General features: G+C 41.3%; 8 protein-coding genes and 1 non-coding gene across 9 annotated transcripts; 5 read left to right on the plus strand and 4 right to left on the minus strand.

Annotated features, from left to right (window-relative positions):
* Positions 1-1,584: 1,584 nt before the first annotated feature.
* On the plus strand, positions 1,585-2,142 carry J3458_017753 (uncharacterized protein; the record flags this gene model as incomplete). The annotated part of the gene is made up of 1 exon (XM_007814433.2): positions 1,585-2,142. The coding sequence occupies one exon, from the start codon at positions 1,585-1,587 to the stop codon at positions 2,140-2,142; it is 558 nt and encodes a 185-aa protein (XP_007812624.2).
* A 7,456-nt stretch (positions 2,143-9,598) lies between these two features.
* Positions 9,599-9,814, plus strand: J3458_017754 (uncharacterized protein; the record flags this gene model as incomplete). Its single annotated transcript, XM_066121124.1, has 1 exon — positions 9,599-9,814. One exon carries the CDS (start codon positions 9,599-9,601, stop codon positions 9,812-9,814), a length of 216 nt encoding a protein of 71 aa, XP_065973881.1.
* Positions 9,815-10,169: 355 nt separating this feature from the next.
* On the minus strand, positions 10,170-10,787 carry J3458_017755 (uncharacterized protein; the record flags this gene model as incomplete). Its single annotated transcript, XM_066121125.1, has 2 exons — positions 10,170-10,375; positions 10,484-10,787. 2 exons carry the CDS (start codon positions 10,785-10,787, stop codon positions 10,170-10,172), a joined length of 510 nt encoding a protein of 169 aa, XP_065973882.1.
* A 656-nt stretch (positions 10,788-11,443) lies between these two features.
* Positions 11,444-11,525, minus strand: J3458_017756. The gene has a single exon. It is a non-coding gene; the product is annotated as a tRNA-Gly (tRNA).
* A 746-nt stretch (positions 11,526-12,271) lies between these two features.
* On the plus strand, positions 12,272-13,827 carry J3458_017757 (uncharacterized protein; the record flags this gene model as incomplete). The annotated part of the gene is made up of 3 exons (XM_066121126.1): positions 12,272-12,761; positions 12,827-13,289; positions 13,344-13,827. 3 exons carry the CDS (start codon positions 12,272-12,274, stop codon positions 13,825-13,827), a joined length of 1,437 nt encoding a protein of 478 aa, XP_065973883.1.
* Positions 13,828-13,908: 81 nt separating this feature from the next.
* J3458_017758 (uncharacterized protein) lies at positions 13,909-16,134 on the minus strand. Its single transcript, XM_066121127.1, has 2 exons — positions 15,988-16,134; positions 13,909-15,930 (listed from the first exon to the last, which is right to left on the minus strand). The coding sequence occupies exons 1-2, from the start codon at positions 16,040-16,042 to the stop codon at positions 14,390-14,392; spliced, it is 1,596 nt and encodes a 531-aa protein (XP_065973884.1). The 5' UTR covers positions 16,043-16,134; the 3' UTR covers positions 13,909-14,389.
* Positions 16,135-20,720: 4,586 nt separating this feature from the next.
* Positions 20,721-21,766, plus strand: J3458_017759 (uncharacterized protein; the record flags this gene model as incomplete). The annotated part of the gene is made up of 2 exons (XM_007814436.2): positions 20,721-21,133; positions 21,202-21,766. The coding sequence occupies 2 exons, from the start codon at positions 20,721-20,723 to the stop codon at positions 21,764-21,766; spliced, it is 978 nt and encodes a 325-aa protein (XP_007812627.2).
* A 645-nt stretch (positions 21,767-22,411) lies between these two features.
* On the plus strand, positions 22,412-22,948 carry J3458_017760 (uncharacterized protein; the record flags this gene model as incomplete). Its single annotated transcript, XM_066121128.1, has 1 exon — positions 22,412-22,948. One exon carries the CDS (start codon positions 22,412-22,414, stop codon positions 22,946-22,948), a length of 537 nt encoding a protein of 178 aa, XP_065973885.1.
* Positions 22,949-23,901: 953 nt separating this feature from the next.
* Positions 23,902-25,894, minus strand: J3458_017761 (uncharacterized protein). Its single transcript, XM_007814437.2, has 2 exons — positions 25,208-25,894; positions 23,902-25,128 (listed from the first exon to the last, which is right to left on the minus strand). The coding sequence occupies exons 1-2, from the start codon at positions 25,630-25,632 to the stop codon at positions 24,060-24,062; spliced, it is 1,494 nt and encodes a 497-aa protein (XP_007812628.2). The 5' UTR covers positions 25,633-25,894; the 3' UTR covers positions 23,902-24,059.
* Positions 25,895-25,988: the final 94 nt, after the last annotated feature.

The raw sequence follows: 25,988 nt of genomic DNA on the forward strand, positions 1-25,988 counted from the left end.
GGCTTTTCCGGGTGAATTGTTATTAGACGGCCCGAACCTGCACTCTACGTTTTCGGCGATGACATCACAGGGCTTCTTGAGTACGTCTTGTCGAGCGAGTTGGTCAGGTTCTCCCGATTCAGGGAATGAATTGCATCGTCGTCTAGTCCTTGGGCACGGAGGATGTGCCTCAACTGTCGGTCCTCCCAGCTAACTTGCCGTGCTGCCGCCTGGACTTGCTTGGTTATGGACACGACGTTTGCGTGTTTCAGCCAGTCTCCGCTCGAGGTCGGCTACGTATTCTTTATGCCGTTGGCGATGCCTTCGCTTGTTATCTCTGGCGGAGGGCACGCTTCTGGTCCTGCGCGATGTGAGTCGGTGTGCTTGAGCACAATTATATGCCACTCACCTTTGCTTTGTTCATACTAGGAGGAAATGGGGAGGTTGAATGTAGGAGAAACGTGAGAGTCCCGGGACTCGGGCAATATTATTGGCGCTGAAGCTGCGGTGCCGCCGGGCCTTGGCGGGGATGCTTCGTCACGATCCCGGGGGCCGGATGGCTGAAATTGTCACACAAAAATGGGCGTGGCCACGCCACAGTATTTTGTGTGTTATACCCCCTTATATCCTCTGCGACAGAAATTAGGAGCACCGTTCAGCCAATGCAATCGGACAAGTCCATCTTGGTGTCACCATTGTACGGAGAACCGCGGGGAGAAACAATGGCTAGCAGTTTCAATACGGGCTTTGACGTCTTTTCGATAGCCATGGCCAATTACATCGGAGCTGTCCGTCTCTTCCCAATGAGGCCAGATCAGCTGGCCAATCAATGCTTTCCGGTCCGTCCATCGTCTCCTGTCGCAAGGGATATAAGGGGGTATAACACATAAAATACCGTGGCGTGGCCACGCCCGTTTTTTGGTATTTTTTCGTGTGACATCTCCTTGCGCCAAGTTGTCTGACAAGTCAAGCAACAACGACCTCAGCGTAATATAAGAAACCGATTCGAGCAATGGCAGCAGCTATAATCTCTTAACATGATCATTTATCAATTAGTCCACAACATAGGCCTCTTTAATTGCTGCCGATTCCACACCGTCGGGACCGGCTGCAACCGCGTCCTCGGCTGCCATGAAGCCGGATGAGGAATCCCAGGACCTAAGCAGTGCAGGACCAGTCTCTCCTGCATCTTGCTATAATCATGACCTTGGACTCGACGACAACTCCAACGTGCCTCACTTGCCGTAGTTGAATCTCTTCTGGTTCTTTTTCTACAACTTTGGGCTCTTCGCCCGGGGCGGTCCCGTTGCGCAGATCGCCTTGATTAAGGAAAGGCTAGTAGTTCAGGACAAGTGGATTAGCCTCCTACGCTTCCAACCCGTCTTCTCTGTCTATCAGATCCTCCCCGGACCTGAGGCTGTCGAGTTGTGCATGATTTTTGGCTGCCTATCCGCGGGGAGGATAGGTGGGATGATTGCCGGAATTGCCTTCATCCTGCCCGGTTTCGTTTTAATGCTCCTGGCGAGCTACCTCTATTCGTCGGCCGGATTTGAGAACAAGTACTTTAATGCCTCATTTCGGGCTCTGTAACCCGTCGTCGCGGCCATGGTAGGTTCTCTGTCCCGTTTTGAGGACATGTCTAATCATTTGGCTCTGGTCCAGATCTCGCGAGCAACCCACAAGATCGCAGACCACCCAGTGAGGAAGCATGACACCAAGAAAATCGACCCGTTTCTGGTAATTGCGGCCATCTGCACAGCAGTCAATGGCGCGCTTCGCATAAACATGTCAGTTTTCCTCTCTCCATTGAGCGATCAAAGAGCAAACGGTAGATGCCTTTCTACGGGTAACCCATTCGGACTGACTCGAGCAAACCCCCATAGCTTCATATCTCTCGGTCTCTACGGCGTCATCTATACCTTCATATCTCGGCGGCTCTGGATCCCCGCGGCCGCGCTCTTCATCTTGCAGTACGCGGGCTTTGCACTCTACGTCGTCTTCCGTGGTGTCCCATCGCCCGTATCCCTGGCCCTTGGCATCGCTCGGACGCCGTCACTGATCCATCTCTTCTTGCTGGGTCTGGTTGCTGGCACGCTGTCATTTGGCGGCGCCTACACCGCCATACCATTTGTGCAAGTTAAGGCTGTCCTGATTAGGGTGTAAAAGGTCTACGGGTACTCGTGTGAGTTGCTTACCCGTGAGCTTTAAGTAGGTATAGGTAAGAAAAAAAGACTTAAATAAATTTATAAGGGAAAATAAGATACTTATAATTATTTATTAAGAATATTAAGTATTTTTAAGTACTTAAATAAAACTTATATAACTTACTTTATACTTTAAACTTAAAACTTATTATAAATATAATTAAATATTAAAGAATTAATATTAATTATTATAATTAATTTAAAAAAATTAATTTATATTATTATATTATATTATTATACGTTTATAAGTATTTATAAGATACTTATTATTACGAACGATACTATACAAGACACGGGACGGGACCGTACTAGCTAGGATAGGCACGACCCGTAGGTATAAGAAGAAGATAAAGGCACGTGACTAGCTACGTAATCTAAGAGGCGATTAAAGAGGTTAATATTTAAATATATTAATTAAAGAGAATTAAATTAACTGAACCTTAAGTTAATTAATTAAGGTTTAAAGGGATTAATAGTTAAGCTAATTAATTTAAAACTATAATAAAGAGATAAACGAGTACTTAAGAAGAAGGTATTTTTATAGCTAAATAGTCTAGTTCTTTATTAATTAATTTAAGTAATAGTTTTATTATTAAAAGTTATACTCTTAATAGCCTTATTATAATATTACTTAAAAGCTACTTTATAATATTTAATTTAACTTACTTTCTAAGAAATAAACCTATTATACCTTAAAACCTAAGCTATTATTATATTTTAATTAATTCTATTTAATAAGTTACCTTAAAACTTTAAGTAATAATAACTTTTAAGATATTTACTTTAAGCGAAAAGACTATTAACCTTAAGAAGATAATAAAGTACCTTTATAATAAGATTATTAAGCTTAAGAAGTAGAATTAATAGCTTCTTAATTAATAGAATAATCTTTATAAAAAACTTAAAATATAAGAAGAGAAATTTATAATAGTTTAAAATCTTACACTTATATTCTTTATTAATAATAATAATATACTAAAATTCCTTAAGCTTAAATTATATAATAGTTATAAGGGTAATATAAGAAACTTTCTTATATAAGCTTAAGCTTACTTATAAGTTAATAAAAAAATTTATATAATACTTAAGTTACAGATTCTTTATATTAGTAACCTCTTAATTAAGAAAGTAATAGAATAATAGAAATTAACTCTTCGTATATATCTTAAATATAGTGTTAAAGTTAAAGTAAAAGTTATTTATATCTTCTTTAATTATAAAACCTTTAAAGAATAACTTCTTACTATATTTAAAAACCCTAATAAGTATAAAGAAGCTATATAATAGCTTACTTAACTTAAGTAAATCGAATTTATAGCTTATTATACTAGGGAATTTAAATATATTATAATAAAACTTAACTAGAATACTAAACCTAAAATAAAAGTCTTTTATTAAGAACTTAAAGAAGAAGTAAAGAATAATATTTATTAAGAAGATTATCTTAAGTTATTTAATAACTTTATTAAAATAGTTATTAAGATAAATAACCGTTTATATAAGTAATATTACGAAAAAAGTTATAGGAAATTTAAATTATATATTAGATTTAATAAACCTAATAGTAATAAGCTACGCTAAATATTAATAGTATATAGGTACTATATTAGACCTATAAAACTTAATGCTATAAATAAGAAAAGAGGGAAGACTTATTATAATTATAGTAAGACTAAATACTTTATAAATAAATATAAAGCCTTAAAGAAGCTATAAAAGCTAATTTCTAAAGGTAAAAAGCTTTATACTAAAAACTAAGAAGACTTACTTACATAAAATCTTAATATAATAAGTAATAAAGAAAGCTTTACATTAATAAATAATATTAATTTAAATAAAGATTAAAAATTTAAAACCTAACTAATACCTAATAACTTTTAGGAATATTAAATACCCTTACTAAAAAGTAAACCTTTACTAGAATAAATCTAAGAAAAAGAGAATTATTTAATTAAAAAAAATAAACTTAAAATTAAATATAAACTCCTTAATTAAACCTTTTATTATAATAATAATTACTATACGTACCTTAATAGTAAGTAAAGTAATAGATAGTTTTTATAAGAATAAAAGGGAAGAAGAATAACCCTTATAATATAATTAAAATTATAATAAACCGATTTAAAGATATTAAACGAGAAGTTATATTATACTAAGAATAACGTATATACTACCTAAGCTATAACCTTATAATATAAGAAGAAAGGGAATTATATAACTATAAGTAACTCGCTTAGCTTAAGTTTAATTATTATAAATAGTAGATTAAGTAATTACTAAGAAAGCTCTAATAATACGTTAAAGAATAATTACTAATAATAGCGCTTAAAGATACGCGCTAAATAATAAGAGGAGAGAAATAATAAATTAGGAAATAATAGCTATTATTATAATTAAGATTAATTCCTTAATAAAGATCTAATAGGTTTTTATATACTATAAATATTAATAGTATAATATACCTTATAATTAATATAATTATAATAGGATAAAAGATCTAGGTAATAATTAATAGTAGAGTATAAGAAAATTTTATCTTATTAAATCTCGTTAATAGATTATAATTACCTTAAACACTTAAAGATAAGCTCTATTAACTTATAACTATAAAAGAAATTATAGTAAAGTATAGCTAAAAGGTAATTAATATAAAAGTTACGTAGCTTTTTATTAATATATAAGGTATAAAATACTAAGTTACATTAAATATTATAGTAATCTTAAAATATAATATTATATTAAGAATACCTTAATTATAAGCGAGTAATTTATAAGTTAATTAAAGAACTAGTTAACTTTAATAGAATTTACTAGAATATAGTTATAAAGTAAAGAGTAGCCTATAAAAAGTACCTTATTTAAACTATAATAGGCCTTTAAAAATATACGTAATTATTAGAGAGCTTAAAGCTAAGATAACGGAGATTCCTAAGAAATACTTAAAGTATAATAAGCTATTTAGTAAAGAGCTAAAAATAAAACTATTAGAGTATTTACACTAGAATTATAAGATTAAACTTTAATTTAATATTAAATTAACGTTTAATAAAATTTATTCTTAAAACCTTAAGTAAGATAAGACACTTAAGAAGTATTTAAAGAATATACTATAAAAGAGATATATAAGACTATTAAAGTTTTTAGTAAAATACTTAATCCTATAGATATTAAAGAAGAATAAAAAACTATAATTATATATTAATTACTAACACTTAAATAAGATTATAATTAAGAATTAATACCTATTATTACTTATAATAGAAATTAAAGATAAAGTTAAAAAAGCTAAATAGTTTATTACACTTAACTTAAAAGAAGCCTATAATCTTATACGAATAAAAGAAGGCTATAAGTAAATAATAGTATTTTAAACTAGTAGAGAATACTATAAATATCTAGTAATACCTTTTAGGCTTATTAACGTACTAATAACCTTTTAAAGAATAATTAATATAATCTTATAAAAATAACTAGAAGTATTTATAGTTATATTCCTTAATAACATTTTTATTTACTTAAATACCCTTAAGAAATATAAATAACATGTATATAAGGTACTATAAACTCTATAGAATAATAAACTCTTAATTAAAGCCTTAAAATACTAGTTCTACTAAAATACTATACACTTTTTAAGGTATATACTTATATATAAAGAAATATAAATAAGCTTAAATAAGATTAAAACTATTAAGAAATAGCTTACACTAAAAAATTTAAAAGAAGTTAAAGAATTTATAGCATTTATAAACTTTTACTATAAGTTTTTAAGCGAATATAAAGATATTTTATAACCTCTTATAAACCTAATAAAAAAAGAAGTTAGCTTTTAATAGAACGAATTAAAAGCTATAGTATTCTAAAAAATAAAAGATTTAATTACGTTAGAATTTATATTAAAAGCACTTAATTAAAATAAACCTTATAAGCTTAAAATAAACGCCTTAAACTTTATACTAGGCGAATAGCTTAAATAATAAGATAACTAAGAAAAATTACACTTAATTATATTCTTTTTAAAGAAACTCTACGAACTTAAACTTAATTATAGAATTTATAATAAAGAACTTATAGCTATTATTAAGTGCTTTAAAGAATAAAGATATTATCTTATAAAAGTAAAGTATTAAATTAAGGTTTATATTAACTATAAGAATCTTATATTATTTTTAACTATAAAGAATTTAAATAAATAATAGATTAAATATTATAAAACTCTTATAAATTATAACTTTAAGATTATATATTATAAAGAATTTAAAAATAAAAGAGTAAACGCGCTTAACTAAAAAGAGAACTTAAAATTAAATAAGTAAGTAAGTAATATACCCTTATTACGCGCTATTAAAAATAGAAACCTTATACTAGGTACCTAAGAAATTAATAGAACCTAGTAAGTTAAGCTAAATAAAATATAAATATATTAGATTATATTATATATTAATAATAATAATTATTTAAATAATTAAAAAATCAAAACGCATTTATTTAAGAAAGGTAAGACCTTCTTATATAATAAACGATAGTATATTCCTAGTATACTTTAAGAATAGCTTATTAAGGAAATATATAAGCACCTATTACATAAATATTAAGGTATAAGAAAAACAATTAATAGGCTAAGAAGATTATATAACTTTTTAAAAAGTAAAAAAATAATATAAGAAGTTATTAAGAAATATAACACGTGTAATAAAGTAAAATTAGCGTAATACGCACTATATAAAGAATTATAACTAATATTACCACTTAAAAGAGTATAGTAAACTATTATAATAGACTTTATTCTTAAACTATTAAAGTTAAAAGAACCTATAGTAAAAGTAGCTTATAATAGTATTTTAATTATTATAAATAAACTTATAAAATACGCCTATTACATTCTATATAAGGGATTAAGTAATACTAAGAACTTAACGTATATATTCTTTAAAATAGTTATTATATAATATAAATTACTAATAAAGCTTATATTAAATCGCGATAAATTATTTACCTTAAACTTTTAAAAATATCTTATAAAAACTATAAAGATTAAATAAAACTTATTAATAGTATTCCACTTATAATTAAATAAATAAATAGAAATCTTAAATTAAATACTTAAATAATATTTATAAAGCTATATTAATTACTAATAGAACAATTAGGTAGAATAGCTATTACTAGTATAATAGGCTTATAATAGCTTTAAAATTAATAATATAAAGATATTATTTTTTAGGGTAAACTATAAATTTAACCCTATTATTAAGATATACGCGACACGAAATGTAAACGCACTAGTAGCTATAGTGTATATAGTAATAATAATAAAAATATAAAAACACTTATAATAGAAATAGATATTTTTATAGAATTAAATAAAGTATTACGCGAATAAAAAGAGATTATTAGTGCTAATCCTAGAGAAGAGATATAAAGTATATCTTATTCATAAAAACATTAAAATAAAATAACCTAGTAATAAACTTAACTAAAAGAAAATTAGATTATTTCTTATTAAACGAAAAATCTTAAATACTAACTATAAACTATTATTACTAGATAAAATAAGAATTTATTTTATATTTTATATATTACTATTAAAGAAAGTATTAGATAAATTTATAATTACTATAAATATTATAATAAAAGATACTAATAAATATAAAGTTAAACGAATACTTAAAGTATAAGAAGACATAAAGAATTATTATTATCTCGTTAAATAAAAGGGATATTTAAACTTTAAAAACACCTAAAAACTAGCTAAAAATCTTACGAATTACTTAACGTTACTTAAATAGTTTTATTTCTAAGAAACGTATCTTAATTAATCTTTTAAGTATTATTTAATAACTTAATATTAAATTTAATATCTAAGAAATAAACTAAAATAGGATTTAAATCTTTAAAAGAAGTAAAAAGAACCTTTATAATCTTTTAAAGCTATTTTACTTTCTTACGTTTTACACGTTTTAACTCTTTAACGTTATTAATATTACGTGTAATTACACGTATTATTTTCTTAAACTATAATTTCTTTTATTTTTATAAATATAAGACCTTTTAATTCTTAGCTAAGACACGCTTCTTAGCTTCTTTAAGCTCTCTCTTAAGCTTATAATATTAATTTATAATACTATAAAGCTATTAAAAGGTTACCCCTATAATATTATAATTCTTTTACTTATTTGCTATACACTTTATATAATAACTTAAATTAAAAATAAAGGCTTTACATTAAGAAAGTCCTATATAAGCGTAATAAGTATAAGCTTTTATAAAGAATAAAGATAAATTATTAATTATTATAAAAAGAAGGTTATTTTAGTAAAGAGAAGAAGTAAATAAAGCTTTAAACTATTATTTTAAGATATAATTAGTTAATATAATAGCATATAATAATAGAAGAAAGAAAACGTATAACACTTAAGCTAGCCTATTTTAATAGCCTTAAAAATAAGACTAATAAAGAAGAGGTATAATATTACGAAATATACTATATAAGATATAAAATAAAATTATACTAGCTAAAATAAGTATAACTCGTAGGTATAAGAAGAAGGTAAGAGCACGTAACTAGCCACGTAATCTAAGAGGTAATTAAAGAGGTTAATATTTAAATATATTAATTAAAAAGAATTAAACTAACTAAACCTTAAGCTAGTTAATTAAGGTTTAAAGGGATTAATAATTAAGCTAATTAATTTAAAACTATAATAAAGAGATAAACAAGTACTTAAGGAGAAGGTATTTCTATAGCTAAATAATCTAGTTCTCTATTAATTAATCTAAGTAATAGTTTTACTATTAAGAGTTATACTTTTAATAGCCTTATTATAATACTACTTAAAAGCTACTTTATAGTATTTAACCTAACTTACTTCCTAAGAAATAGACCTGCTATACCTTAGAACCTAAGCCACCATTACACTTATCTTTATATTAGATTACTTAAAGTATACTTAAATTACTTATATAATAAAACAAGTAACCTATAAATAACCTAAGAAAAACTTAAATATCTACGAGTGCCTACGGGTACCCGTTTTTACACTCTAGTCCTAATAGGAGCGTAGCTCCCCCAGAGCGTCTTCATTAATGGAATTACTATTGGGAATATCCTGCTAGCACACTATTAGTCATTTTTGTAACCTTTGTGGGTTTCCAGGGTGCTTACACTCAGGGCTCCGTTGGCAGAGCGTTTGCGGGAGTTATTGTCATCACGCTGGGGATTTTTTCCCTTGTTTTCTCTTTACCATTGCGGGCCACGAATTATTAGAGAAATTAGTGCGAAACAAGGTTGGAAAAAACCGACCAGACTCTTTCAGCTGCCCATTAAAATTCTTTAAAACCCTGCTAACTCGAAATAGCTGCTCGCCAGCTTCTTCGACGGTCTGTGTGGTTCAGTTATTGGTGTCATAGCAATCATGGCTGCGCAAATCCTGAAAGCCAGTATCGAGGGCTCCCTTGAGAAAGTGAAGAACAAGGCCGTGGATGACATGATTGTTACAACGGCGCAGGTCGGCCCGGCAGCAGTTTTGTACATGCTTTCCTTGGGGGTTGTCTACAAGTTTACCAACAAGTATACACCGCTGTTGTTGGTCATTATTGGTGCTGTTGCGGCGCATTTTCTCTTTGTATAATGATTGGAGCCATAGATGTAGCCGAGGTCAGCTGCATGAGTTAGCCTGCGGCCGCCCAGGAATGCACGTAATAACAGCGGGATCGACGGATCGACGGATCGACTTGACTCTTATTAGAGCGCTTCCAGGCATCTAAGTGAGCAGTTGAGACGCTCACCAGGAAATACAGCCATCACTTCAGTGCCAAGGTCCCACAAACTGTTCCTAACATCGACAGTAGCTAGGTGCCACTTCCTAGTTGGCTCTTCACATGATCGTCATCTACTTTTAAGCGGTGCATTGCCCATTTAGAATCCGGTGTATATGCTTCAAACTCGTTCCGAACTACCAAACGACTGAGCCGCCGAGAGCATGACTAAACTGCGGATCGATGGCTGGAATCATCTCCATGCCACACCTCCTCGTCATACTCTTCCATCAGCTCAGTAGAGTTCTTGCCAGCGGTAGCCCAGCCAAGAAGTGCTTCGATAAGCGTGTAGCTCTTGATTTCCCAATCACCCTTCTCTCTGACGAAGTCGTCGAACCATCCGACCACACAGTTGCCTCTCTTGCGAGACGTGGCTGTTGAAAGTTAGCTTGGCTTTTGCAGGAGCTTAGTATTCGGTGGACATTCACATGCTGCAGGTCCATAGGACTTTCTTAACTCCTGCTGCCTTCAGTAGCGTATACAGGCTTGGAATGGACGGGTATACTCTCTGTGCCGGGAGGTTGATCGTGCCTTGGATTTTTTTGCCCCAGAATATGTCGGATGACGGACAACCACGAGGTTTATCGAAGGTCTAGAACTTGAAGTTTCAATGACCTCGTGATGTTCGCGGCGGAGGTCGGCAAGCACCAAGTCCTTGCCTGATTTCTGCCCCTCGAGAATCCATTGTCGAAGCCCGCCTCTCGTCACAGTTCTTGGCTGGGGATTCTTTGGAGGCGGGTATGTCTTTATACTAAGTCGTTGGCCCCTCGACTCGTCGAAGGTCATTGCCGCAACGTGCTAGGGCGATCATGCTATAATAAAGGACCTGTTTTCATGAATATTGAGATTAAATAAAAGCCATATATATTACTCTAACGAGAATCTCTAATGGGAGCAGTATTTTAGCGCGTTTAATCGGAGCAGTATAAACCCTAACCCTACTCCAACACATTCTCTCGATCTAGGGGCCGTGTTTTCCCACAAAGGCTCACTAGCTTGGACAGCTGTTCAGAGAGCACAAAGCCGATGCAAAAGCACATGGCTCATCATTAGCAAATGAGACGTGGCCTGTCTATCCTACGCCGCCGCGTGTTGTGAAATGTGTCGAACCGGGCAACAGAGGATGGGCTTTCCATATCCGTTTGCTATATCCTCAGCCATTCTCATAGCATCAAGCCGACTCTGATGCCTCTGTACACATGACCAATGCCATATATAGCTGTCAAGTCTTGAACAAGAATAAGCGAGAGAGGCATACTCGACATGCCCAGGAGCATCGGCATTTCCACGAGTGACGATCGGGCCCGGCAAAGGCTATCTCGCGACAGCCTCGCCTACTAGAGAGAAAAGCTGCCAAGCCATAAAAGAAAAAAACATCAGAAAATAAGCAGCTAAAAAAATTTAACCTCCAAACTATTGGAGGATACTTGGCACGGCATAGCTGCGTGATCTGGGAATCGAACCCAGGGCTCCCCGACGCTGCTCGGATGGCAACGGAGAATTTTACCACTAAACCAATCACGCGATTTGCTGAATAAGCTGACTGTGGATTCAGTAAAAACGGTGGATATATAAACAAAGTAAACTAGGCGTGCTATATCTACTAGACACATCTATCTGGACACTTGAGGTCCGGCCTCCAGGCCTCCTGATGCGTTATGGAGGTTTTGGCGTCAGTGGACTCGGATCGCTACCGAAAGCATAATTCAAGGTCCTCATTAGCCCAATTGACTCGGGTAGTGAGAGTAGGCAGATATTGTCGAGATGTCAAGAACAAAATTTGGGGGTGCCCTAGACTAGTGGTGACTGGAGGAACTTGACGTATCAAATCAATCAAATATGGACCTCTGGAAATAAGCACTACAGGCCACGAGTTTTGTTTTTGGGGTAGGGGGGTGGGGGTTTGGCGTTAGTTCCGAAATTGCAGGTCGATTGAGAAACTACCAGATCTTGAATGCCGAAAGCCGACAGCCACATCGACACAAATGGGGAAGGCCCCGCGAGAAGTTGCCAGGTTTGTGGATTCACATGATGCCAAACCAAGGGGAAGGAAAGCTTGGACATCTTCATGTTGGACGTGTTGGGGTGCTTAAATGCAAACATCAGAATCACCGTGGCTTCGGCGAGTGGTAGGTTTGCTGGTTGTAATTGTAGAGTTTGAGTTACTTTAAACGGCCAGGTGCTGATCCACGCCCGTCGCTCCTTTTCTTCAAGACTAAATGTACTAAGCACTTGTTCAAGTTCATGCCATGGGAGATTTTACGGCAATAATGGAACAAAACCTTTCCAATGCGAAACACAACGCTGTGGTCATATCCTGCACCGCCGCGGCGTATGTACTTGGCAGAATCCTCATCAAGCTATTGCCGGCGCTCAAAAAACTACTGTGGCCTGAGATATCGGCAAGGACAATACCTCAGCCAAAGTCCACTGACTATTCTGATGTCTTTCCACCATCGCAGCGAAAACTCCTTGCCTGCATCGAGCCGGCCAACGGGGGAGGAGAAGACGCCTGTTCAACCAGCCCGTCAAAACACCCTGAAATACTCCTGGACCTCGAGGAAGATTATCGCCTCGCATCACCATCAAGAATCGTGTTCAGTGGATTCAGTGTTGGGGAGATACGGTCTTTGGGGAGCTTCCCAAACTATGCAGCATTGTCCGAGGTGCCTCTGCCTCATGCCGTAAATGACTTCGACATTGCGACGGCAAGGCCAAGACCATATAGACCACTGAGGTGGCCATATAACCAAACCATGGGTGAGATGGATGTTTCAACTTTCACACCTGGCGAGCAGTGCTGATGGGGAATGCGCTACTTGCAGCGATTCAGAAGATGGAGCCCGACTATTGGATTGAGCTAGAGAGTACCTACGAAGAGCAAATTCGCTTGCGTAAGAGCATTGTCGAAAAATACAAGACAGATGTGATGCAAGCCCTGCCAGGCTCGGAGCTCGCATGTAGGGAGCTGATGGAGATGGTCATTCAATTCCTATGTGCCCGGTATCCCCACCAATTTATGCTGATCAAGGGGGTATTAGTGAACAGAATCCGAGGTACTCAATATCATGTTGACCGGGCCGACGGGCTGCAGTTCTTGTTGGAGAATGTTCCCGAGGATTTCGCCATCATGCTAAGGGATCCCAAGACGGGAAGATACAAACTACGAGCCGGAATTATTTGCGCATCCACTGGTTGGAATTTGGGAGTCAAGATGGGCAAGGGTCTTGCTGAGATCCACGGACCAGTGCCCGATTACAGGAGCAAGATGCAGCTCAGCATGGACCGGTGGGTTGAACGCCACCGGAGGCATCCCAAACGTCTTGACTGACTAGTTGTCAGGTTTTTTACCAAGTTCCCGGCTGGCAAACCTGTGCAGAGAGGAGCCTGGGGGTTTGAAGTCGGTCAACACCTGTACACGCCGCCTGGCCACCCTCATCTTGAGGGCATGAAAACACAGGATCCAGGCCTTTGCCCGGATGACATTTACTTTCGCGTAGACTGGCAAACGCTGCGTCGATTGCCTCTATCTGGGGCGATAGTCTTCAACTTCAAGGCGTTCTTTACCCCGGTAAAAGACCTGATGGATGAGCCGTATATACCTTCCTTGTGTCTAAAAGTGCTGACCGAGAGCAAGGCCAATCTGAGAGAGTATAAACAAGTACACCACACGGAACATGTTCTAACACCCCTGTTCTCCGATTACGAGAAGTCTCAAGTAGAGCGTGGTTTGATAGAGGCTGGTTGGGAACCGCAGACTCTTGAGGAAAGTCCCTTCTTCCCCGGATGGAAGCATCATTCCAGGACGTCTCTCAACAAGATTTGAGTCAGGGCCGCCGATTTCCTACTTTGTAAAATAGTAGTAATAGTGTAGATACAACTATTGGACCGTCCGTGTATGGAGTATTTATTACAAAACATTTGCTAGAAATGGCAATTTCAAGTCTCTGATAGCATGGCAAATGTTACACGGAAATGGCTGGTTACACAAGGGCTACGGTCACGAGACCTAGGGCAAAGACCCTTACCGACTTCTTGTATTTATAGCGACCTTTGGTCCCTCAAGGACTTGGAAAACCAAGGACCTTTGATACCAAAGACTGTTATTAGATGAATTGAGCTATTAGCTCTAAGCCCTCCTTGAGCCCTTGTCACAGCAAAATAGTCTCAATCACTGGCTAGATTCATTGTCGAGTTGACGTGTAGCCAACCGCCTGGTAGTATCAGATACTAAAGGGGTTGTGCTACCACGAATTTCGATGAAAGATAGCACATAGGATCTCAGGCTGCAGCACAAATTCCATGTCACCTGGACAGGAAACTAACTATTAGAGATATGCAGGCAGTAGAGATATTTCATTGGCCAATAGATGCCTTGCCTCCCAATCTCAGAAAACAATAAATGGCTCCATCACTGACAAGTTTTGCCGGGCAAAATCCATCCAGTTCATGGGCTCTTGCAGAGTGGACGTGGCGCTCCAAAACGACCTTAGGAACTGCAAGGCGGAGTAATTGCACCATACGCCGGTTCGCGACAGCGATTCGAGAAACAGACCATCGATTTCTGACCTCATCAAGGGGTCAGAGGCGCTTTCAGTGCCAGCAATAAAGAGCGGAAAGAACAAATCGTGAAACAGCTCGTCTGTCGGCCCGGCCATGACGAAACGGACATCCGCCAGCAGAGGTTGGAGATGCCCAGGGAGCGCTGCCTTTTTTTCATGCCATGTTTGGAACGCTTGATAGCTGTAGATTATGGCGGCAAAATAGTGCGCCCGCGCGACAGCTTCGAACGATGCGCGTAAGCTGCGCTGACTTTCATTTAGCCAGTCAGTACAGGCCAAAGAGCTGATGCGGGCCTCTTCGGCTCGATTGCACCAGACGCGGATATCGACATTGGGAGGCGGCGCGTTGGATTGCCGCAAGCAGTGTCTTTCCCTCTCCAACGCCGTGATGGCGTATATCAATTTGGTAAATGCCCAGCCTGTATCTGTGCTTGCTGGCTGCGGCGGCGACTTCGGCAGAGGAGCGAAATCCTGGTGAAACATTGAGATGCCAGTAAACATTTCCAGGTCAGATACCTCTTTCAGCAGGAATCTGATGATGGGATCCGTGGATGCCGCGAACCAATGCTCCAGCGATTGTAGATCAATAACGGCTCGACATCCACGAAGGTGAAGTCTCCATGCCCTGGAACCCGGAACGAGGACCTCGGTGTAGCAAAGCACAAGCATGGAGGCGAGGACCTCGGTAAGCGTGCAGTTTGTAGAAGCACTTGGTGCCACGTTGGACGGAGTCGGCAACCCCGAGCGCAGCTTGTTGCTCAACGCCTGCATACTCTTGTCGCGTAACGACACATACGTCTTGAACAGGGCCTTGGATTGATGGTGAGGCACGTCCAGCACCATGGACATGTGAGCAGCTGCAAGCGAGCCCACGGAAAACTTCACGCATGCCGAAGTCTGAAGGAGTCGGCGAACAATGGTTCGTAATGGATGGCGCGGGCGGTCTATCCAGGTAAGCCGGGACACTGCTTTTGTGCAGAAATGATCAACGAGTCTATTGAATATAGATATGCTGAGGAATGGATCGACGACATGTTTGGCTTCTTGGGGGGAAAGCGCTGGGGTCAGCTCGTATACTGTCGTTGTCGGGGCATCTTGAGCCAAAGAGCTAGTATTGGACGGTTGTTGCCTGTCCTTGCCGGCACGTCTCTGTCCTCCTGAGCTCTCATCTTTGCCAACTGGTTTCCGTGTCCCTTTGGCAATGGGAACCGACTTGCCCGCCAGCCGGCCTCTACTTGCGATGCCTTGGTTCCACTTGAGGTATACTGTCTGGAAACCAGGGCACTCCAATCCGCGACTAGCACACTTCATGCAGGATGGTTCGGTGCGATCACATTTTATTCTTCGCCTGATGCAAGTAGGGCAGTCTGGATCAAGGTTAACGAGTGAAGCGGTTGAGTTACGGGGCGCGTGGGCAGACTGACAATGAGCGGCGACCCGCCGGTTTGCCGGCAGACTGTCGATTCGGACATTCCCCATATCTCAGGCACTGTACATTGCCACAGTAAGCGCTCGGTCGGCCGTGAAGTGGTTCGAACGCTGACGTCCATTCGCTGGCATTGAACATTGAAGAGTCAACTGGTTGAGAGGCAAGTCAAGGCGGGGGAATCGCTCTCGTCACTTTGTGATGTGGCGGTGGGGCTCTCTGGGCTCGCGGCACCATGACGATGCCGAGTTTCGGGCCTCACTTATCCCGAGGCTCGTCACACCATTTCATCCTCATCGTTCGCGGCTGTTGCTTCATCTTGGTGGCATCCGCGGTTTTAACGTGGTTTTGGATCATGCCATCACTATTCGTCGCTTCAAAGTTATTGGGCCGGTAGCAGTGTATTCGCGAATTTCGCGTCTCTGTGACTGGCTGAAAGCCTTGGTATAGGCACTGCATCTTGTCAACCACAAATCCCCCCAGAGTACTTTTAATCTGATCCCGAAGTCCTTGTCATAGGGGGCGGCCTCTTTTGCCAAGATGGGCATTCGGAAAGCAAACGCAGCGCATGGCCACTTTGCGCGCCTCTCATCACAAGAAGCAAATACTATGTCGTTGGTTGCTCCCTGAGTGGGTGCCATTTCACCCGCGGAGGCTCTGCGTCGATATGCGGCTATCTGGTCAGCTAATGTCCTACCTGTACGACCAGGTGGAGATGCAAAGAGCAGATCTTATCAAGTCGCTCCAGAAAGAACTTCTTGCTCAGTCATACGAATATGTTGACTGGAAACGACAGGGGACGACTGTCTTAAAGGTAGACTATAAACAGCATAGGTCATGAGTCGTTGATGGAATAAACTAGGCATACATTAACATTGGGAAGCTCTAGCATGCTCATCAATAGTACTCACGGCAGCCAGTCCTGAGACACTGCCTTTATCGTTCTGGGTATACGTGCAGCCGGCCTACATCGAGATGAACGCTGGAGGCCGATGTGTGTGAAGGCGCTGCAGTTTTTACAAAAGCTGCGAATCACAGAGGACTGTTCCGACTAGGAAAAGTACTATAGTCAACAATGCAAGGAATGTTGGACCTCCAGCAACAAGTACCAAGCTTCGGCCGCTGTGGGCGAGACCTACGAGAATAGTTTAACCGCACGAAAAGCCTTCCTCATTTTGAAGTACCGGGAAGATGGAGGGTGGTCGGAAGGCCACACACGAGGAGCCTGAGGCACCAGTCAATGCTAACGAAAATGCCTAGGGTTGCGCACACCAAAGATATATAAAACGCCCACAGGCTCACTTACTGTTCAGACGGCCTGGGCTCTTATCGCCTTGTCTGCGGGCGAGTACTCCCAGTTGTGGAGTCGATAAATCGTCGTGTCAAATTTCTCATGCGCCGCCAGCAAGACAATGGCGAATGGCTGGAGGAGGCGATTCTAGGCTCTTTCCACCAGTTCTATCCATTTCATATCCCAACTACAAGTTTTCCTTTACCATCCGCGCCCTAGGTAACTTCGCGACAAGATACCCCGAAGAGATGATTGCGGCAAAGCTTCAGCAGGGACGGATTCAAGCAGGGCAGAAATAGTGAATTGTTTCCAATAATGCTCGGCCATTGTGACCCGAGGAAGATTTTCCTACTCCCCCATACTTACTGGTACTCGCTTACTGCGATGGGAGTTGCGCAGCTAGTTTCAGAATGCTTCTTCAGTATTCGGCAGGGGCTGTTCTAATCGTTTGGGTCCATGTTAAGTGCGGAGGGTTTGCGAAATTGTTCTTCTTAGAGCTATTGTGCAATCGTTCTTATTTCCATCATCCGAAACTGCGGTGTTGATAGAGTAGCCTAGCTTGCATTGCGACAGCTAAACGCGAATGTTGGAAGCCTATGTGCCACACGGCACGACTGTTTGGGATAGCTTAGGTAAAATAAATGACTCTTTGTGCCTATATAAATATATAAACGGAATCATACGAAAATAAGTACTTGTTGGAATTTTGCCGCTGCTAGGCAGCGGTATTATGATGGGAAATAATGCTTGGTGGCAGAGGCAACAAAGTGATAGGGAGAGAGCCAGGATATACACACTTGTAAGCTGGATATTAGGGATATGTGGCCATGGGCCGCTTTGGCTGGATTTCTTTGTTCCATGAGTCGGAGTCCAGGACCATAACTCAGTGCTTAAACCCAATAACTAGAGTGTAAAAACGGGTACCCGTAGGCACCCGTGGGTATCCAAGTTTTTCTTGGGTTATTCGTGGGCTACCTATTTTATTATGTAGGTGGTTTAGGTATACTACGAGTAACCTAATATAAAGATAAGTACCTTATAAATACCTATAAACGTATAATAATATAATATAATAATATAAATTAAATAAATAAATTAATTATAATAATTAATTATAATAATTAACGTTAACCCTTTAATATTTAATTATATTTATAATAAGTCTTAAGTTTTTAAAGCATAAAATAAGTTATATAAGTCTTATTTAAGTATTTAAAAATACCTAATATTTTTAATAGATAATTATAGGTAACCTATTTTCCCCTATAAATTCATTTATTTCTTTTTTTCCTACCTATACCTACCCAAAGCCCACGGGTAAGCAACCCACACGGGTACCCGTGGACCTTTTACACCCTACCAATAACCACTCTGACACTCGTGCATGACTCTTAACCGTAGATGGATTTGCTAGTTATTTGGGCATGAGAAAATGATTGGCTGGAGATCGGCTGGCGCGTCCGGACCAGACCACACATTATCTCAATACCTGACGAAATTCTGGGGGTACCCAAGCCGTCCTGCGTAGACTACGACAGGAGATTGAAATTTTGGATATCGGTGTCTAGACAGTGGGCAAGAGATGCATCATGCTTGACTAGTTGACTGCTAAGATACGGGTCAGTTATATCCGCTTTCGCCTCGAGCGCATATTGTGATATCAGAGTTCTCGGTACATGCCATGGAGAATAGCCCCCCCTCATCTCAGGTCCTCAGTGGACCTTTTCAGTGGCCCTTTGACAATGTCGGTGAAGGCCAATCCACGCTTATTTCTTGTTGCCACAGGCTCGTGGCCCTCTAAAGTCGTAAGTAGTTGGCAGCTTTTGCTTCCATAACTTAATAATAACAGGATATTATCGCACGTCGACCGGTGTTAGTTGTTTTCAGTGCGCTAGAAAGGCCTAGGTATCTGATCGGAAAGGTTCAACTGCAGTATTATCATGGGAGGCGACTGTTTCTCCAGGTCAAAAAAAAAAAAAAACCCCCCCAAGGGCACATTACTTGTCAGTACTTTCCCAAGTACATTAGCAAGCGGCGGAGAGCTAGGAAGCTCTTGCGCAATTCGAATAGCTGTATTGTTGGATATCCCACGCTTTCACGAAGTGACCGCGTGACCTGTACAATATGAATGCGGGTATGAATGAATCGAGGTTCAGTATTATGAAGAGAAAATCCCACACTGATAACACTAGGAAGCCGTACTCTGCCAAGAATTACGCGATAGTCTGGTTCGTTGTGTCCGTGGTCCAACTAGAGCCCCTGTCAAAAGAGTCCTTACGAACAGATCTACCGAATGTATAGGCGGGTCAGTTATTACGTCTGATATAATTAATGTAAGCGAGCCAGGGTTCTTGGCGCTTCTTAGTGCACGCATTACTATTTCTGAGTCGTTGCGTACATCTGTAGTGGGAGGCAAAGAGTAGTTCACCAGATTGAGTCCCTAACTATTACTCTCTATATGACATTCTTCGCGACGGGCAAACATATTCCGCCACAGACCGTACGGCTTGTGCTAGGACAAGCAGAAACCAAATGTCGGCTTGACATGAAAGAGTTGGGGGTCTATTTGACTACCTAGGACATGTACCCTTGATTGTTTTGCCAAGTTCAAACCCTAAATACTGCTTAAATAATTGAGAATAGTTAGATTTCTGCAGTCTTGGTACTTGCCTATACGAGCCTATACGAACTCTCTTGGCAATATCTCGGCATAATGACTTTAAATTCGTAGGGGTCGCGCTATAGCAGTATCGAAATGCCGTGCGCCATAATGCAAGGTGGTTCCAAAAATGGGTTAGCGGGCTCGGGACGAAGTGAATTTTCATGTTTCAGACGAATGAGTCGGCTTTGGCCGATTGCGAACCATTCATCTGTTTCACTCCTCGATGATGTCGATATTTCGGGAACACGTGCGGGATCAAGTACAATTTGCGTATATTAATCCTGCGAATGTAGTGACATAATACAAGTCACTGGATATCTACCATAGCACTAACTAAGTTACGAGAGCCCAAGGCGGCCGCGACACGAAAGCGGCAAAAGGAGCCCACACAAAATAAACCAGACTGTTCTCGGGTCTTTCCGAGGGGCCGCAGGTCCCTCGTGCCCCCTGCAGCTAGGATGCCAGCACGATTCCCAATCCCTTGCCCTATCCTTCATACTTAAGCTCGCTCTAGTGGTGAATCTACTCAGATCGAAAGGCGTCTCAAATATAATAGCAAACAACACTCGCTATGCATTCACGTTACTTAATAGGAGGCAGGTGGTTGATTTACCAGACATTTGCGAAGTGGGGCGGCTTGATTTACTTCCGATGCCGGCTCATGGGCTGCCTGCTGCGGGTTAAACTCGGCTAGGAACAAGTCAATTTACCAGTTGACTTCAGTTCTATACCTCAGCACAAACATACAGAACAGAGCGGCAGAAAACAAGCATCCACAATGGCTCGCGGCTATTACCTCGCCCAGGGCCTGATCCCACTCGGCTACGACAGCAGCGACGACGACGAAGGCCCGTGTGAGCTGCCAAACGGTCGACTTGTCTGTGGACCTCACGGATTGGTGCAATGTGGTCGATGTTGCAGCGATTACAGCTTTATGGACGATGTCCTTGGTGAAGATGGCCAAGTCTTTGAGGACGACGAGACAGATGATGAGGACGACGAGAAAGATGATGAGGATGACGATTTGGCTCCTTTTGCGGCGCCATCCGTCATCGGCGTCGAGCCTTCCCTCGGACCTGATGTGGTGAGAGGCACTGGTCTGGTGTTCCCCTCCAAGTTTAGACGTCCCGTCAGCCCTCTGCGACCGATGGAGCTGTTTAGCGGCAGGGTTCGTTTCATGGATATTGTTAGGTATGATGCTTTTTCTTCTTCGTAGCGTACTTTCTCGTGCTTGGCTAACCGGCGGTCTGTGGTCTTAGATGCACCCACCCCAATGACAAGTCCATGCTCCTCATTATGACCGACGGGGCATGCCTCAATAATGGCCAAGCCAATCCGAAGGCGGGTTGGGCGTTTTTCCAGGGGCTGAGTATCCAAGGCCAACCACTTGTAGTTTCGCATCGTCTGGAGAAGCAGGGTCCCTGGGGTGATGACGGCATCCAGAGCAGCAACCGGGCCGAGCTGCGGGCCGTCATCGCCGCCCTGCGTTTCCGGCACTGGCCGGGCGAGGGCTTCAGCACAGTCATCATCGCCACCGACTCGGAGTACGTTGTGGAGGGCTCGACACGGTGGGCGAAGACTTGGGTGCGGAACAATTGGAGGACTATAGGGAAGAAGGGAAATGGCGGCGCCAACGTCAAGAACAAGGACTTGTGGGAGATGCTCTTGGGGGAGTGCGAGAAGGCCCATCGCCGAGGCCTGGCCATCCAGTTCTGGAAGATCCCACGTGACTGGAATGCTCTCGCCGATCAAGGCGCGAAGAATGCTGCCGCCGCAGAAGAAACGCCTGTCGAGTGGGTGGATTGCCTGGGCCTTGCACTGTAAGGGTAAAGGTGACTAAGAGTGATGGTGTGAATATATTTGGTTTAAGAGCCTTAAAGTTTGCAGACGTTGCAGGGAAGTCCTTCCGATGCCGGATACAGCATCTCGTCGACTGTGAGTCGTTATAGGGCCGAACTACTATAGTCTTTAAAGATGCACCAAGTGATGCCACTGGCGTGAGGCCGAGCAGTCTCTTCGTCTGTACGGAGTACCGACTTTGCCAAACGCCGTCTCGCGAGCCGTACGAAGGCTGGTGGAGTCACCATGACGGGGCACCGGCCACGGACCAGTCGGAGGTGAACAGAAAAATGGAAAAAATAAACACCTAAAATCAAGCTAATATTAAAAGCTACTAGATATTCAGTCAGCCTTCGTACGGCTCGTGAGATGAGGCGACATTATGACTCGGGGAATATCAAAGGCGCTACAATACCGCGTTATAGACCGGGACCGGTCGAGTTTTGCCAGGCGCGGGAGTGACAGAGTGTAAATTATAAAGATGTGCATTCGCACTTTGTTTTTTAATTTACCAGGCATCTACATCCTCTTTTACTACATCAAGCCATCCTGCTCTCATCATACACAATCAACCAACCACTCTCCCAATCACCCTATACTCAAACGCTTCACCACTCGACTTCCTCCGCCATGCTTCTATCGACCGCGGGTTTACTTCTGCTAAGCGCCTTGCAGCCAGCGCTAGGCCAAGCACCTGCTGAGCGCCCCAGTAACGGCGGTAACGAGATTCGGTTTATGCACATTACTCCTAACCAAATCCTCATGGGCTATAACGCCAACAATGCCGGGTGCGATGCTGATTTTGGAGCCTGGGTCGGCGTCTGGCCTGCCGAAGCCGAGTTTACGACCAACCACAAGGCCTGGCAGTTCTTGAAGGCTGATAAATGGGCAGTGTCGTTCAACAAGTCTGAACTAGGAGATGGGGCATGGAAAGCTGCCTTTTTTTGCAATGATGGACGGAGAGCCCCCTTTTTGGTGTCTGATAACTTTGAACTTAGTGCCAAGTCTGCCACTTGCCTGTTGAGACGCGAGATGGAGGGTGCAGATTGGTTTACTTGGCAGTGTGATGGGTATGGGAGTCGTTGCATCGACTGTGGATTCAGTGACAAATGCCAACTCTGCAACGAATGCGCGAGCCAGTGCGGCGACACGACCCAGCACAGTTGATTACATTTGATATATGTATGTACCACATGAGACATCAATTGATATGTAGAGACCTTGTCAGGGCCCCTGCAGTCACGCGTGCGGCACATATCGCTGTTGCCGTACAGCCAGCCTCTAGCTAGCTCTTCTTCTTCTTCCACCATGATTAATCAAGCTTTTTACCCCTTTCATCTCTCTTGCAATACAACCCGTCAGTTGAATCCCCAGCTCTTGTGACTTTGCTGTAGATCCCGTCGCGAGGTCCCTCACAGACATGGTTTAAAATAGCCTTGAAATAATTAGACGATACGGTGTCAAGCTATACTTGAAAAAACATGACATGTCGGTTGTAATGGGCGACCGTATGTAATCCTGTGCCTTGATTTGCACTCGAGAGCGTGACCTTGACCTTGACATGTCTTGCTCCCATAGACTATACTCTCTGTTTTGGTTTTGACGACTGCTTCCCATCCCTGTCACTGGATACCACCGCTCACAATAGCAATACCTACGTCCCGTTGCGGTCTTTCATGTGAGCAGCGACCCCCTCACATTCCTGAGCCGCAAACATTCCCAGGTCAAAGTGAGAGGGCAGTGGATTGAGCTAGGCAGCGTGGAGACACAAGTAATTGCCCAAGCGGTGAAAGATCAGATACAGCGATCCTAGTTGCTCTCATCCCGAAAAAGGGCAAATCTGGTCCCCCTTCCGCCAAAACAATGAGCTTTGTTCGTCCACCATGCTCGGAAATTGCAGAGTCGGTCAGGGCAGCGTTCTCTAGTATGACTCTCCCGGAGGACACTTGTAGCCGATTCCAGTTGCATGATAACAAAATGTTGCATACTTGCCCTCTTGTCATATGCATCGTGTTTCCTGGTCTGACGGGCTCCTCTCTTGAGCATCTAAAAATTATTGTCACAAGTCCGTCTGTAGTCAAGAAATGGCACACGGGCTCCTGTGTATGTTCCGAACTGTGCTCCATCAGATCAATACATGCCCTGCTACCAGCATTAATATCAGATTTCCTCTAGTTAAGAGTGTAGGCAAGTAGCTTAGATGGCGAATTAAACCCCTTCCAACTTCAACTATTGTAGATCGTTTAACTACAATTGTATAGCATAGACCTATGTGATACTACGCCCCAGCCTGTCTAGATAACTCGGTCCATGACCCAATTACATCCTTCATAATGTCCACCCCCCACATGTAATCTTGCCAATGAGTGTCAGCCCACAGATCGGGGTGATTTCCCTCGCCGTGACTGGCGGCCCGGATAGACTTGTCTCGCTGCTCCTGTTCAGGCCCGTCCGGTAGATGCAGGGTTTCACGGACCGTAGAAGCACTGGCTTGGATTCGCTCGCCGCGTTCCTTGCGCACAATCTCGTAGGCGACCAAGGCCAGCCTGACATCGCAGGTGCAGGTCAAGGCGGCCGTGATGGCGCCAGCATCCTCAATGGCGTTCGCTGCGCCCTGAGCCACGTACGGTAGCATAGGGTGGCATGCATCCCCTACGAGGCCGACTTTGTTCTCAACCCATCGGGGCAATGGGACGTGGGAATTGAGCGTCCATTCGAGAACTTCTCCTTCGGGCACATAATTCAAAAGGTTTTGAATCAGAGGCGACCAATTCCGGTAAAAGTCCATCATTTCGACCTTGCTTCCCTTTGTGGTCCAAGATGTCTCTTTTCCAGTTTCGCTCATCTGATTTTCCTTGGCTGGGTGAAGGAGCACCATGTTGTACACAGTATTGTTCTTAATGGGATACGCCATAATATGTCCACCTGGACCCATGTATCGCATGCCGACATTCTCCTGGAGCAGAGCCATTGCGTCCTTGTCATGCTCCATCTCTTTTTTAGGAATCAAGACTCTATATGCTGCATCCCCAGTCGGAGAAGAGCGGTCCTGGTGTCCATGACTAGCAGCAATCTGTGCTCGAATAGACGACTTGATTCCGTCTGCTGCAAACACCACATCCCCCGAGAACCAGTGACCACCTTGTACTTGTACGCGGGGCTCAAAGCCATCGTCCACTTTGACGACCTTGTGGGAAGTCAAGATGTTGCAGCCACAGGCTGTCGCAGCTTGTAGCAAGATTCGCTGCAGATCGCCTCGATGAATGACACTTAACGGAGCGCCGTATTTATCGCCAGCATCGGGCATTAGCTGTGCCGTTCCTAGTTCCTCATCGTTTGCATATCGTCTGCGTAACAGTCAGTTGTTGAGCACGAGATAGGGTTTTGGTAAATAGGTAGTAATTCCAGGCTTCTTCACCCACCCACCTGAGCGAGTTTCTTTCCAGCACGTTGGCGTATTTCATGACCTCCTCCAACACACCAAATCTGTACAGGATGCGCGCCGCATTAGGTGCTACCTGAATACCGGCTCCCACCTCTGCAATCTCTTTGACCTGCTCAAGTATTCTCACCTTGTGCCCAGTTTTTTGAAGTCCTATTCCCAGGGCTAAACCACCTATCCCAGCACCAACGATAATAACGGATAACGGCTTCATTGCCTTGTGGCCATTCCAGTTAATAGTCTCGCGGATATATTCCATGGCTTTTTTGTTTTTTTGAGTGATAGCAGATTGTGTAGGATATATGTGATAGAATCGTAGTAGAAATCGTGTGTAGTGCATCAGTGTCCAACAGATGTTGTATATGCCTGCACATCCCCTCGCTAGCAAATTGCATGCGTTACTTGCCATTCCATTTTTAGTAGTTGCCACGGTTAGCTAAGCATTACAATTACTACTAAAGGCAAAATTTCTCGACTACGTCACGGTTGTGTTGGAAGCTTAGGTTGTAGGATGGGTAGCCTAGTAGTTTACCGTTCTCGGAGCCGATCGGCCCAGGGAGACGGAATGAGTCTCTTCATATCCAATCAATTGTTGCTCATGCTGTTGTAACTGTATGTATTGTCCCGTTATGTGGGATGTAAAGTACAAGTTACACCGGTACACATTGTGGGCGGTACGAGCCCTAATGTACACCCCACCTACCAATCCAGCCGAAGTGACTGTAATTGGTTGTGGAAATCGAACACATGCCGTACATAAGTGGA

The sequence above is a fragment of the Metarhizium acridum genome, assembly GCF_019434415.1.
Source record: "Metarhizium acridum strain ARSEF 324 chromosome Unknown scaffold_443, whole genome shotgun sequence".
Taxonomy (NCBI): Eukaryota; Fungi; Ascomycota; class Sordariomycetes; order Hypocreales; family Clavicipitaceae; genus Metarhizium; species Metarhizium acridum.

Coding starts and splice junctions, on each gene's coding strand:
- J3458_017758 (XM_066121127.1), bottom strand. CDS start 16,042: ATGGGGAATGTCCGAATCGACAGTCTGCCGGCAAACCGGCGGGTCGCC. Junction 15,931..15,987: donor CCGGCGGGTCGCCGCTCATT/GTCAGTCTGCCC, acceptor ACCTTGATCCAG/ACTGCCCTACTTGCATCAGG.
- J3458_017761 (XM_007814437.2), bottom strand. CDS start 25,632: ATGGCAAGTAACGCATGCAATTTGCTAGCGAGGGGATGTGCAGGCATA. Junction 25,129..25,207: donor CTGGAAAGAAACTCGCTCAG/GTGGGTGGGTGA, acceptor ACTGTTACGCAG/ACGATATGCAAACGATGAGG.